Below are 12,218 nucleotides of genomic sequence, written 5' to 3' on the forward strand. Positions count from 1 at the left end.
GAGCACAGCAGTTCAGGCAGCATCCAAGGAGCTCCTTGGATGCTGCCTGAACTGCTGTGCTCTTCCAGCACCACTAATCCAGAATCTGGTTTCCAGCATCTGCAGTCATTGTTTTTACCTCGTGTATTTATTTAGCATGGAGCAGCTCTGTGCAGCACCCTCCACTCCAGTTCCTTGATGGAAAAGGGCCTTCCACTGGGATTTCTGACCCCAGAGGGTAAAACACTATGCCAAGATATATCTGAGCAGTGGGTAATGGTGAGGGAGTGGACCATACTACAGTTGCCTGTACATGAAACACCTCAATGCTATTCTGAAGGGCGTGGGGAGGATATCCCCAAGATGGCTCAAATATGGGGCACTGCATCCCAGGGGTTGCTCTGTTGTAGGGGGCCAGTGTCAAATTCCATATGGACAGGGGTCTGGAAATCTCCTGCATGCCTGAACCATCATGATTTCATGTAACACACTGGGTCCAGGCTCTGGGAGGCTTGTGTTGGGAACTGGACACCGAGTGATGCCTTCTTACCCAGCTGCCATCCAGTCCACTTCCCCACCATCCAACCCACTGTCCTGAGTCGCCCTCTCCATCAGCCAGCTGATGGTGGAACCTATTACTGAGCAGTGACTCCCTTACTACAGCCATCACTCCTGCAGGGAGAGCATTCTGGGGTGAGCTGACCAAGCCCCAGGCTTTGATCAGGACCAAGTAAAATGACAGGCAATTCCTGGAAGAAGTTCTGAGGGCAGGGCCACTCTTAAACAGAAACTGCATATCATAATTGAGGCCACGCACTTGACGGAAGAAATATATCATCAGGATGCACCACCTTGGAAGGGGCTCAAGCTAAAAGTACTGCTGTAGGGTTTCAAGGCAGGAAGTCAATACCTGACTGCAGAGGCACACTAGCTGCTTATCGCCATCCTCAAGCAAGAGACTCAAAACCTTAGCAACTGCCCAGCATTGCTTTTCATCCCAGAAAAACTCCGCTTTCTCTGGATATTTGTGACAGGTTCCCAGGAGAGGGATCAAAGTGACCAGCCAATACCACGAGATGGCAGTGATTAGCCAGTTAATGACTGACACGCTGTCTAAGACAAAGCTGGGAGCAATCCAACTCTTGCCAGTTTGCTGTCCAGGATCTGTGGGGTGGCACGGTGATTCAGTGGTTGACACTGCTGCCTCACAGCACCACGGACCCGGGTTCAATTCCAGCCTTGGGCGACTGTGTGGAGTTCGGACATTCTCCCTGTGTCTGTGTGGGTTTCCTCCCACAGTCCAAAGATGCGCAGGTGAGGTGAATTGGTTGTACTAAATTGCCCAGAGTGTTCAGGAATGTGCAGGCTAGGTACGTTAGCCATGGGAAATGTAAGAGAATGGGTCTGGATGGATTACTCCTCAGAGGGTCAGTGTGGACTTGTTGGGCCTGTTTCCACTCTGTAGGGATTCTAGGATTTTTTTGCAGGATGATGATGGTCTCCCAGGTAGAGGAGGTGCATGGTACTCCATGTGAAGCATTGGAGCTTTTCCAAGCAGGGATTGGGGGGATGTCCATCTGCCACAGACCAACCAGACATTCCAAACATTTTACTCCAGTTGATCTTGCAGAGGGTGCAGCAGAATATACCTCCAGGCACTTGTGCATCTTCTGCAAACCTGATGCAAACATAAGGAGAATGTTCTCAGCATATGCCAAAAGGACAACTTCAGACCCAACCTGCGCAGAACCAGACCCGACAGCTGCTTCCACAAGAGGCACAGGAGTCGCTCTACGCAGAGAAAACATACCGCAGAGAAAAGGTAGACATGACAAATAATTACTTTACCCTAGTATCTACAGTAGAAAGGAGGGTAGCTTACCAAAGACCTAAGTGAATCAGAACATAAGAGCACAAGAACTTTCTCATGTTTTCTTACTTCTCTTTATAGCTCTTTTTGTGACTTCTCTTTCAATTTGATAGCGTCCCTTATTTTCTCAGACACCTATGGCAGATTACCCCTTTTCTTACAGTCCTTCCTTTTCCCTGGAATATACATTTGCTGAACATTTGAAAAATTGCTTTGAAAGCCCATCACTGCTCATCAACTGGCCCACCATAAAATCTTTGTTTCCAGTCTATTTTAGCCAAGTCCTCCCTCATTCTATTGTAGTCCCTCTTACACAAGCACAGGACCCTGGTACTAGATTTTATCTTCACACTCTCCATTCTGTATTCTGAATTCAACCATACTGTGATCAGCCCTTCCAAGAGCATCCCTAACTACGAGGTCATTAATTATTTCTGTCTGATCTAGGATAGCTTGCTCCCTCATCGGTTCCATTACATACTGTTCAAGAAAATGGGCGGCACGGTGGCACAGTGGTTAGCACTGCTGCCTCGCAGCGCCAGAGATCCGGGTTCAATTCCCGCCTCAGGCGACTGACTGTGTGGAGTTTGCACGTTCTCCCCGTGTCTGCGTGGGTTTCCTCCGGGTGCTCCGGTTTCCTCCCACAGTCCAAAGATGTGCAGGTCAGGTGAATTGGCCAAGCTAAATTGCCCGTAGTGTTAGGTAAGGGGTAAATGTAGGGGTATGGGCTTCGGCGGGTCGGTGTGGACTTGTTGGGCCGAAGGGCCTGTTCCCACACTGTAAAGTAATCTAATCTAAAAAAAAACTATCATGGATATAGTCAGCTAACTCCTCCTCAAGGCTATCCTGACCGCCAATCTACATGTAGATTAAAATCCTCCATGATAATTGCTGTACCATTTTTACAGGCATTAATTACTTCTTTGTTTATTGCCCATCCCAATGTGATGTTATTATTTAGAGGCCTATAGACTACATCTATCAGTGATGTTTTCTCTTTTAGAATTTCTAATTTCCACTTAAATGAATTCAATCTCATTCTCCATAGAACCTATATAATCTCTCAGCACCACCCTGATGTCGTCCTTGAATATCAGAGCTACTCCACATCCCTTGCATTCCTGTCTGTCCTTCCAAATAGTCTGGTACCCCTGGATATTTAACTCCCAGTCATAACCATCCTGTAACCATGTTTCTTTGATGGATGCTAAATCATATTCATTCACAATGATTTGTGCCATTAACTTGTTACGAATGCCACGAGCATTCAGGTAAAGTGCCTTTCTTATCCTCATGATTTCCAACATCTCTAATAATATCCCCTGAGTTATCCTACCTGTTTGCTTCTTTCACAGTCTGCCGTGAACTTATACCCTCCTGCACATATACTAACCTGTTGCTTGCCTTTCTATTTACCATCATACTTCCTGTTATTTTCCCTTCCCCTTCCCCACAATTCACTGGTTGAAAGTCCTAGTCACCATCTTATTTATCATTTTCGCTAGAACACTGGTTCCAGATCAGTTCAGGTGGAGACCGTTCCATCGGTACAGATCCCTGCTGTTCCAAAACTGATGCCAATGCCCACACCACTCCCTTAGCCACGTGTTTACTTCCCTAATTTTCTTATCCCTAAGCCAATTTGCATGTGGCTCGGGCAGTAATCCAGAGATTATGACCCTTGTGGACCTGTTCCTTAGTTTTGTTTCTAGTGCTTCCTAATCCCCAAACAGGTCCTCCATCCTAGTCTTGCCTATGTTGTTAGTCCCAATGTGGGCCACACCAACTGGATACTCCCCTTCCCGTTCCAATATCCTTTCAAGCACAGGGACTGAAAATTAATGTAAGTGAAACATTGATAACAAGAAAATTAATAGAATACCAAATTCCCATCCGAGAATGCCTTACCAGGAAGTTAAAGGGAGTAGGGGAACACATTGTAGATGCCCAAACTATAATCTTTCAGGGATTCAGAGATACAGGAGTTATCCCTCAGGATTGGAATTTCACACATCTCACTCTGCATTAAAGAATGGCGGAAGAGGAAACAAGGAAATTATAAACCAGTTTGCGTAACATCTGCAGTGGGAAAACTCCTGGAGTTTATACTCAAATAGGGGGTAACTGAACACTTTGAAATTTTCCAGTTCATCAGGTAGAGCTTGCATGGACAGGTAGGTCATGCCTGACAAACCTCAGAGCTTTTTTGAAGAGGTGACTAAGGCAGTGGACAGGGGAATGTCTATGGTTGCTATTCATATGGATTTCTAAAAGGCATTTGATAAAATCCCACAAAGGCCACACCTGGAGTATTGCGAGCAGATGTTGGAACCCACACTTTAGGCAGGATTGTTTTGGTCTTGGAGGGAGTACAACACAGGTTTACAAGAATGATACCTGGACTTCAGGGGTTACATTGAGGAGAGATTATACAGATAAGGCCTATTTGTTTTCAAATTTAGAAGGTTAAGTGCTGATCTGATTGAAGTCTTCAAGATATTAACAGGGAAAGACAGGGGAAATAAAGAAACTGTATTCAGTGGTTGGGGAGTCTAGAACTGGAAGGCATAGTCTGAGAATTAGGGCCAGATCAAGGATACACTTCTTCACATGGGGTGGTAGATCAATCATAGAATTCCTACAATGCAGAGAGATGCCATTCAGCCCATTGACTCTGCACAAAACCCTCTGAAGAACATCCCACCCTATCCCTGTAACCCTGCATTTACCATGACTAATCCACCTAGCCTGCATCTCCCTGCAAACTTCGAGGCAATTTAGCTCGGCCAATCCTGCACATCTTTGGACTGTGGGAAGAAAGCAGAGCACACGATGGAAATCTACACGGAGGAGAACGTGTAAACTCCACATAGACCGTCACCCGAGGTTAGAATCCAAACCAGGCCCCTGGTATTGTGAGGCAGCAGTGCTAGCCAGTGTACCGCCAATGTTTGGAACTCTCTCCACAGCCATATGTGGATGCTGGATCAGGTGCTAATATTAAATCTGAGAGGCTTAAATATTTAAGGAAAGATATTCTGGTATACCAAGTGAGGCCACAGATCAACCATGATCTCCTTGAATGATGGAACAGGCTATATGGCCTACTCCCATTCCTGTCTCTGCTGGATGGTGTGGTTCTTACCATGCTCCAGGTGAACTCGACCAGAGGCCGTGCCAGCAGGAAAGTATCCGTTATCATCTTGCCGTCAAGGTCTGGGAACACTGTCGCCAACCCAGATCCCACATTGTGAACAACCATATCCTGTGGGGGAGGAGAGAGGGACATATTAGTCAGCGCTCCTGATCATGTCAGACCACCATTAGGGGCAGTCACTCAACTAAAAACAGGCTGAATGGAGTGGAGATGCTGTCAGGTCGAGAAGGGCTGAGGGAGTGGTGAGAGGGGCAGAGGAGAAGGGTGGGTGAGGGGGCAGAGGAGAGGAGTGGGTGAGATGGGTAGAGGAGAGTGAGGTACACAGGTGGGGGGAGAACAGGCAAAGGGTGCAGAAATGGGCAGATGAGGGAGGGATAAAGAGGCGGGGGAAGGTGTGAGTGATGAATGGGGGAGAGAAGGTATCTGGGCAAAGGACAGAGGTTTTCAGATGGGGCAGGACAATATGACCGAGGGGGAGAAAATGAAAACGAAGATTGAAATGGAGACAAGATTGTAGGGAGTAGAGTGTCAGTTAGTAGTAAAGGGGTGGAGAGACATATGAGAGGGAAAAGAAAGGAGGAAAAAGATAATTGGATAATCCAACAAGAGGAGGGGCCCATACTGGACCTTCTATTGGCTAATGAGTCTTTCAGTGGATGAGCATTTAGGAAACAGTGATCACAAATCCTTACATTTTGAAATAACGATGAATAAGGAATAGTCAGGACTTTGAGGGAAGGAGGGCAAATTATGGCAGTATTAGGCAGGAGCTAGGGAGATTTAATTGGGAGGGGCTGTTATTGGGCAGGTTCACGTTTGACATTCCAAATGTTTAAAGACCTGATTAGAGTTCAGTACCAGCATGTTCCAGCAAGGAGGAAGGAAGGGAAGGGACCACTGGATAACGAGGGGGGTTGTGAGTTTTGTCCAAAGGAAAAAGAAGCATATGTAAGGTTTAGGAGAAAGTGAGGACTGCAGATGCTGGAAATCCCGATGAAGGGCTAATGCCTTAAACATCAATTCTCCTGCTCCTCAAATTCTGCCTGACCTGCTGTGCTTTTCCAGGATCACACTCTCGACATATGTAAGGTTGAGGAAACTAAACTCAGACAGGGCCTGTGAGGAATATAAAGAAAGCAGGAAATACTCAAGCAGGGAGTTAGGAGAGCAAGGAGAGGCCATGAAATGACCTTGGTAAATAGAGTTACAGTGAATCCCAAGGCATTCTATGCATACATTGAAAACAAGAGGATAATTAGGGAGATGGTAGGACCACTCAAGAATAAAGGAGGGAACTTGTGCTTAGCGGCAGAGGATATGGGTGAGATCCTAAATGAGTACTTTGCATCAGTATTCATCCAGGAGAAGAATACAGACTATAGAGAGATTTATGTGGAGCATGCTAATATACTAGGGCCTTCTAAGATCAAGAAAGAAGTGGTGGTGCTCTCTTGGAGAGCTTTAAGGTGGATAAATCACCACGGCCTGATGATATCTACCCCAGGTTATTGAGAGAGACAAGAGAGGAGATTACTGGGGCCTTGACCAAGATCTTTGTATCCTTGCTAGTGACTGGAGAGGTCCCTGAGGATTGGTGAGTAGCATTATGAGGAACATTGTTCCTCTGCTCAGAAAGGGAAATAGGGACAATCCAGGAAACTATAGACCAGTGAGTCTCACATCGGTGGTTGGGAAGCTATTGGAGAGAATTCTTAGGGATAGGATTTATGTGCATTTAGAAATGCATGGCCTACTTAGGGACAGTCAGCATGGCTTTGTGCAGGATAGGTCATGTCTTAATAAGTTGATTAAATTTTCAAGGAGTGACAAGGGTGATTGACAAGGGAAGAGCAGTGGATGTTGTCTACCTGGATTTTAGTAAGGCTTTTGACAATATCCTCATGGTAGGCTCATCCAGAAGATTAAGATGCATGGGATCCATAGTGGTTTGGCCATTTGGATTCAGAATTGGCTTGCCCATAGAAGGCAGAGGGTAGTGATTGAAGGGTGTTTTTCAGACTGGAGGTCCATCACTGGTGGTGTTCTGCAGGGATCTGTATTGAGATTTCTGCTGTTTGTGATATATATATAAATGACTTGGATGAAAATATAGATATGTAGGTTAATCAATTTGCAGATGATACAAAGATCGATGGAGTCGTGGATAGTGTAAAGGGTTATCAAAGGTTACACGGGGATATAAATCAGTTGCAGATATGGCTAGAGAAATGGCAGATGGAGTTTAATCTGGGCAAGTATGAGGTACTACACTTTGGGAAATCAAATGTTAAGGTAAAGTGTACAGTTAATGGCAGGACTTTGAACAACATTGATGTACTAAGGGGTCTTGGGGTTCAAGTCCATAGCTCCCTGAAAGTGGCCATGGAAGTAGACAGAGTGGTAAAGAATGTGAATGGCATGCTTGCCTTTGTTGGTCAGGGAACTGAGTACAAGAGTCAGGATGTCATGTTACAACTTTATAAGACTTTGGTTAGGCCACACTTTGGAGTATTACATTCAGTTCTGGTCGTCACATTTACTGGAAGGATGTGGAGGTTTTGGAGAGGGTGCAGAAAAGATGCTGCCTGGATTAGAGGGTATGAGCTATAAGGAAAAGGTAGAGAAACTCGGGTTGTTTTTTCTGGAGTGGTGGAAGCTGAGGGGAGACTTGACACAAGTCTATAAAATTATGAGAGACATAGTGGGAAAAATAATGAGAGAAATAGTGGTTGATGGGAAAAAAATTCTGACCAGAATTGAAATGTCTAATACTAGGGGGCATGCATTTAAGGTGAGAGGGGGAAAATTGAAAGGAGATGTGAGGGGCACGCGTTTTACACAGAGAGTGGTAGGAGTCTGGCTGCCAGAGGGTGGTGGTGGAGGCAGATACAATAGGGGCATTTAAGGGAAGTTTAGATCAGCACATGAATGTACAAGGAATAGAGGGCTATGGACCAAGGGCAGGCAGAAGGCATTAATTTGGCATCATGTTCAGCATAACATCGTGTTTCGAAGGATCTATTCCTGTGCTGTACTGTTCTATGTTCTATTAACCCTTATCTAATATCCTCATCTTTATTGGTGAGGGCACTGAGTGTAGGCATTGGGAGGTCATGTTGCGGCTGTACAGGACATTTGTTAGGCCACTTTTGCAATTTTGTCTGCAATTCTGGTCTCCTTCCTATCGGAAGGATGTTGTAAAACTTGAAAGGGTTCAGAAAAGATTTACAAGGATATTGTCAGGGTTGGAGGATTTGAGCTATCGGGAGAGGTTGAATAGGCTGGCAGTGTTTTCCCTCGAGTGTCAGAGGCTGAGGGGTGACCTCATAAAGGTTTATAAAATCATAAGGGGCATGGATAGGGGAAATAGACAAGGTATTTTCCCTCAGGTGGGGGAGTCCAGAACTAAGGGGCATTGGTTTAGAGTGAGCGGGGAAAGATATAAAAGGGTCCTAAAGGGCAACTTATTCATGCAGAGGGTGGTGTGTGTATGGAATGAGCTGCCAGAGGAAGCGGTGGAGGCTGGTATAAATATAACATTTAAAAGGCATCTGGATGGATGTATGAATCGGAAGGGTTTAGAGGGATATGGGTCCAAGTGCTGGCAAACGCGACTAGATTATTTTGGGACACCTGGTCAGAATTGACAAGTTGGACCAAAGGGTCTGTTTCCGTGCTGTACATCTCTATGACCTGTTCATTAACTTTTCCAACGAAGGATATAAGAAGTAGGTGTGGGAGATGGCCATTCAGCCTATTGAACCTGCTCTAAAATTGAGGCTGATCTGATTTTGCCTCAACTCTACTTCCTGTCTCCTCCCAAAATCCTGGATTCCCTCATCAATCAAAAATCTGTCAAACCTAGCTTTGAATAGATTCAATAGCTCAGTGTCCACTACTCTCGAGGGATGAGAATTCCGGAGACTCGAAACCTTCTTAGAAATGAAATTCCTTCTCATCTCAGTATCTTCTGAAACTGTCCCCCCCACCCCCATTGTCCGTTTCCCCTTGCATGGAAATATCATCACATAGACAACTCCCCTCAGGATCTCATACGCTTGAATAAGGCCAATGCTTATTCTCCTAAACTCCTGTGATATCAACTCAATCTTCCTGAGAGAACCCCTTTATCCCAGGAAGCAAAATTGATTCTGATTCATCTCTACCCTCTGTGCGTACAGAGAATAAAACTGTCCATTGCAGCGAGACTCAGTCTCATCAATAGCCCTTGCAGTAAAACCTGTCTCTTATGTTCCATTTCTTTTGTATTTAACTAAGCATTTCTATTTGCCTTCCTCATTTCTTGCTGTACCTGTATGTTCATTTGTTTATTTTGTGTGATTCCTGAAGCAGGTCACTCAGATCACTCTGTCCTCTAAGCTTCAAAAGTCCATCCCTTTTCAAAAATGTGCTATTTTTCTGTTCTGTCCAACAATTTGAACACACTCTCATTTTCTCAATTACCCTCCATGCTAATTTATTACCCTTTCATTTAACCTTTCTATATCCCATTGCAGACAATCCACCTCTTTTTACTTCAAGGGGACTGAAGCATTTGAGTAGGGAAGTCTTGCTGTCAATATACAAGATGCTGGTGAGACCACATCTGATGTACAGAGAACAGTTTGGGTCCCCTTACTTAAGGAAAGGTAGCATTTCATTTGGAGACAATTCACACAATGTCCACATAGATGATCCCTTGTATGGAGGGATTGTTTAATGAGCAAAGATTAAATTGGTTGGGGGCTTCACTTACTGGAGTTTAGAAGAATGATAGGTGTTCTCATTGAAACATATAGGACTCTTAAGGGGCTTGACAGGGCAAATGCTGAGCGGACTTGAGTGGGCCCAGCAAGGACTTGGGGTGTTGGCATTGGAGAGAGTCTGGGTCCCTGATGGCTTTTGTATCATCAAAGTGGACCTAGCGCCAACTCATAGTCACTGTGGTGGAGTTGTGTTTGGACTATTGTGGTATTCAGCGACACTGGTGATGTCTGCATTGGTGAGGTCCAGCAAAGACATCAGTGGAGATGGGATGCTGCTGAAGAGTGATCATTTCTGTTACAGAGGTGGCACCACAGTGAAAGGACTTGTGCCTGGTCACCAAGCCCACAGCCTTATCATGAAGGACTGGAAAGTTATTTCAGGTTATTTTTGTGTTTTAAGGTGGCATCGGAACATGGCGACAACCATGCCACACTTTCCAGCGTAATTTGTTACAAAATATGCATGACAATAAATAGTTAAAATCAATAAATCAAATCATGGGAGGATCTAGGAGCAATGGGAATAGTCTCAGAATAAAGGCGCACCAATTTAAGACTGAGATGAGGAGGAATTTCTTTTCTAGGAGTGTTGTGAATCTTTGGAACTCATTGCTGTATTGAGCTGTGGGGCCAGAGTTCTTGTGCATATTTAAGATTCTTGGTCAGAAGGAGAATAAAGGGTTATGGGAAACGCAGAAACGTAGATGTGAAAACTGTTGAATCTGTTGAATGGCAGACTGAGCTCAAGGGCCAAATGGCCTACTCCTGTTCCTATTTTTTATGCTGTTATTTTTGACAAGTAGTTTTTATCCCCCTCATTGACAAATTCAGCGACTGTACATTTAGTCCCTTCATTCATGTATTTGTAATACTTTGAACAGCCATCACTGATCCACATTATACACTACTCATTACAGCTTGCCAACCTGAAGGTAACCCGTTTTTCCCTACGCTGTATATCCTGTAAGCTAACCAGTGTCTAATGTTGCTAATATCTTAATACCATGAGCTTGTAACTTGTGCCTTTTTTAATGTGACACCTTATCAAACCCCTCTGGCAATCTAAATACAGTGGATCAACAAATTTTTGTTTATAAACCCTGCTTGCTACATTGTCAAAGAAATCATAAAAAATTGCCATACACAATTTCCTTACCCAAAATCAGGCTGACTCTGTTTGATTGTGTTACAATTTTCTAACTGTCCAGCTCTTCTACTGGATTTGGGCATTTTTCCAATGATCGATGCTAGACTACTTGTGATCAGATCACTCATGGGAGACTGACAGCAGAGGTAAGAGCCCTTGGGATCCAAGGATATTTGACCAATTGGATGCACAATTGGCAGGAAGCAGAGGGTGATGGTAGAGGGTTGAATCTCTGACTGGAAATCTGTCAGGGGTTCTACAGGAGCCAGTGTTGGGGCCCTTGCAGCTTGGGGTTTATATAAATGATTTAAACTTGTTAGACGGGTTGATCAGTAAGCTCACAGAGGATACCAAAATTGGTGGGATGATAAATTAGATTACTTACAGTGTGGAAGCAGGCCCTTTGGCCCAACAAGTCCACAACGACCCTCCGAAGAGCAACCCACCCAGACCCATTCCCCTACATTTACCCCTTCACCTTCCACTACGGGCAATTTAGCATGGTCAATTCACCTAACCTCACGTCTTTGGACTGTGGGAGGAAACCGGAGCACCCAGAGGAAATCCACGCAGACACAGGGAGAATGTGCAAACTCCATACAGACAGTTGCCCGAGGCAGGAATTGAACCCGGATCTCTGGCGCTGTGAGGCAGCAGTGCTAACCACTGTGCCACCGTGCCACCCCAATAATGAGGAAGATAGCCTTAGATTAGAAAAGGATAAAGATGGGCTGCTCAGATGGGCTGATCAGTGGCAAATGGAATTCAGTCATGATAAATGTGAGATGGTGTGCTTGGATAGGTAAAATGAAGCAAGGGAATAGCTGAACAATAGGACCACAGGAAGCTCCGAGGATCAGAGGGACATTGGTGTGCATGTACCCCGTTCCCTGAAGGACAGGTGAATAAAGTAGTGTGGTGCACTTGATTTATTAATCAAGGCATAGAGTTTAAGGCTAGGGAGGTGATGCTGTATGAAATGTTTGGTTAGGCCACAGCTAAAGTATGGTGTGCAGTTTGGGAATCCACATTATAGAAGGGGTGCGATATCCCTGGAGAAAATGCAAAGGAGATTTATCAGGAAGTTACCCGGGCTGAAGAATTTCAGTTATGTAGAGAGATTGGACAGATTGCAGTTGTTTTCCTTCAGAACAGAGGAAATTGAGAGAGGAATATGATTGAGATGTATAAAATGATATGGGGGCATATAGAAGGTAGACAGGAAGAAACCTTTCCCCTTGGTAGAGGTATCAATGAGAAGGGAACATGGATTTAAAGTTTACAGCAAAAGGCTTAGAG

The 12,218-nt window shown here is 44.8% G+C and overlaps 1 protein-coding gene across 1 annotated transcript in view; it reads right to left on the reverse strand.

Moving 5' to 3' along the window:
- The window catches only part of LOC122556851 (soluble guanylate cyclase 88E-like), a 117,653-nt gene extending 112,556 nt beyond the window's left edge, over positions 1 to 5,097 (reverse strand). Inside the window, exon 1 of the mRNA XM_087995053.1 lies at positions 4,995 to 5,097. Coding sequence (XP_087851179.1) covers positions 4,995 to 5,051 — 57 coding nt within the window. The 5' untranslated portion in view covers positions 5,052 to 5,097. The remainder of the gene's footprint in view (positions 1 to 4,994) is intronic.
- Between the last annotated feature and the right edge of the window lie 7,121 nt (positions 5,098 to 12,218).

This window comes from Chiloscyllium plagiosum, unplaced genomic scaffold (genome assembly GCF_037043375.1).
Source record: "Chiloscyllium plagiosum isolate Xiang-an unplaced genomic scaffold, Cpla_swu_hap1 HiC_scaffold_16, whole genome shotgun sequence".
In the NCBI taxonomy this organism is placed as follows: domain Eukaryota; kingdom Metazoa; phylum Chordata; class Chondrichthyes; order Orectolobiformes; family Hemiscylliidae; genus Chiloscyllium; species Chiloscyllium plagiosum.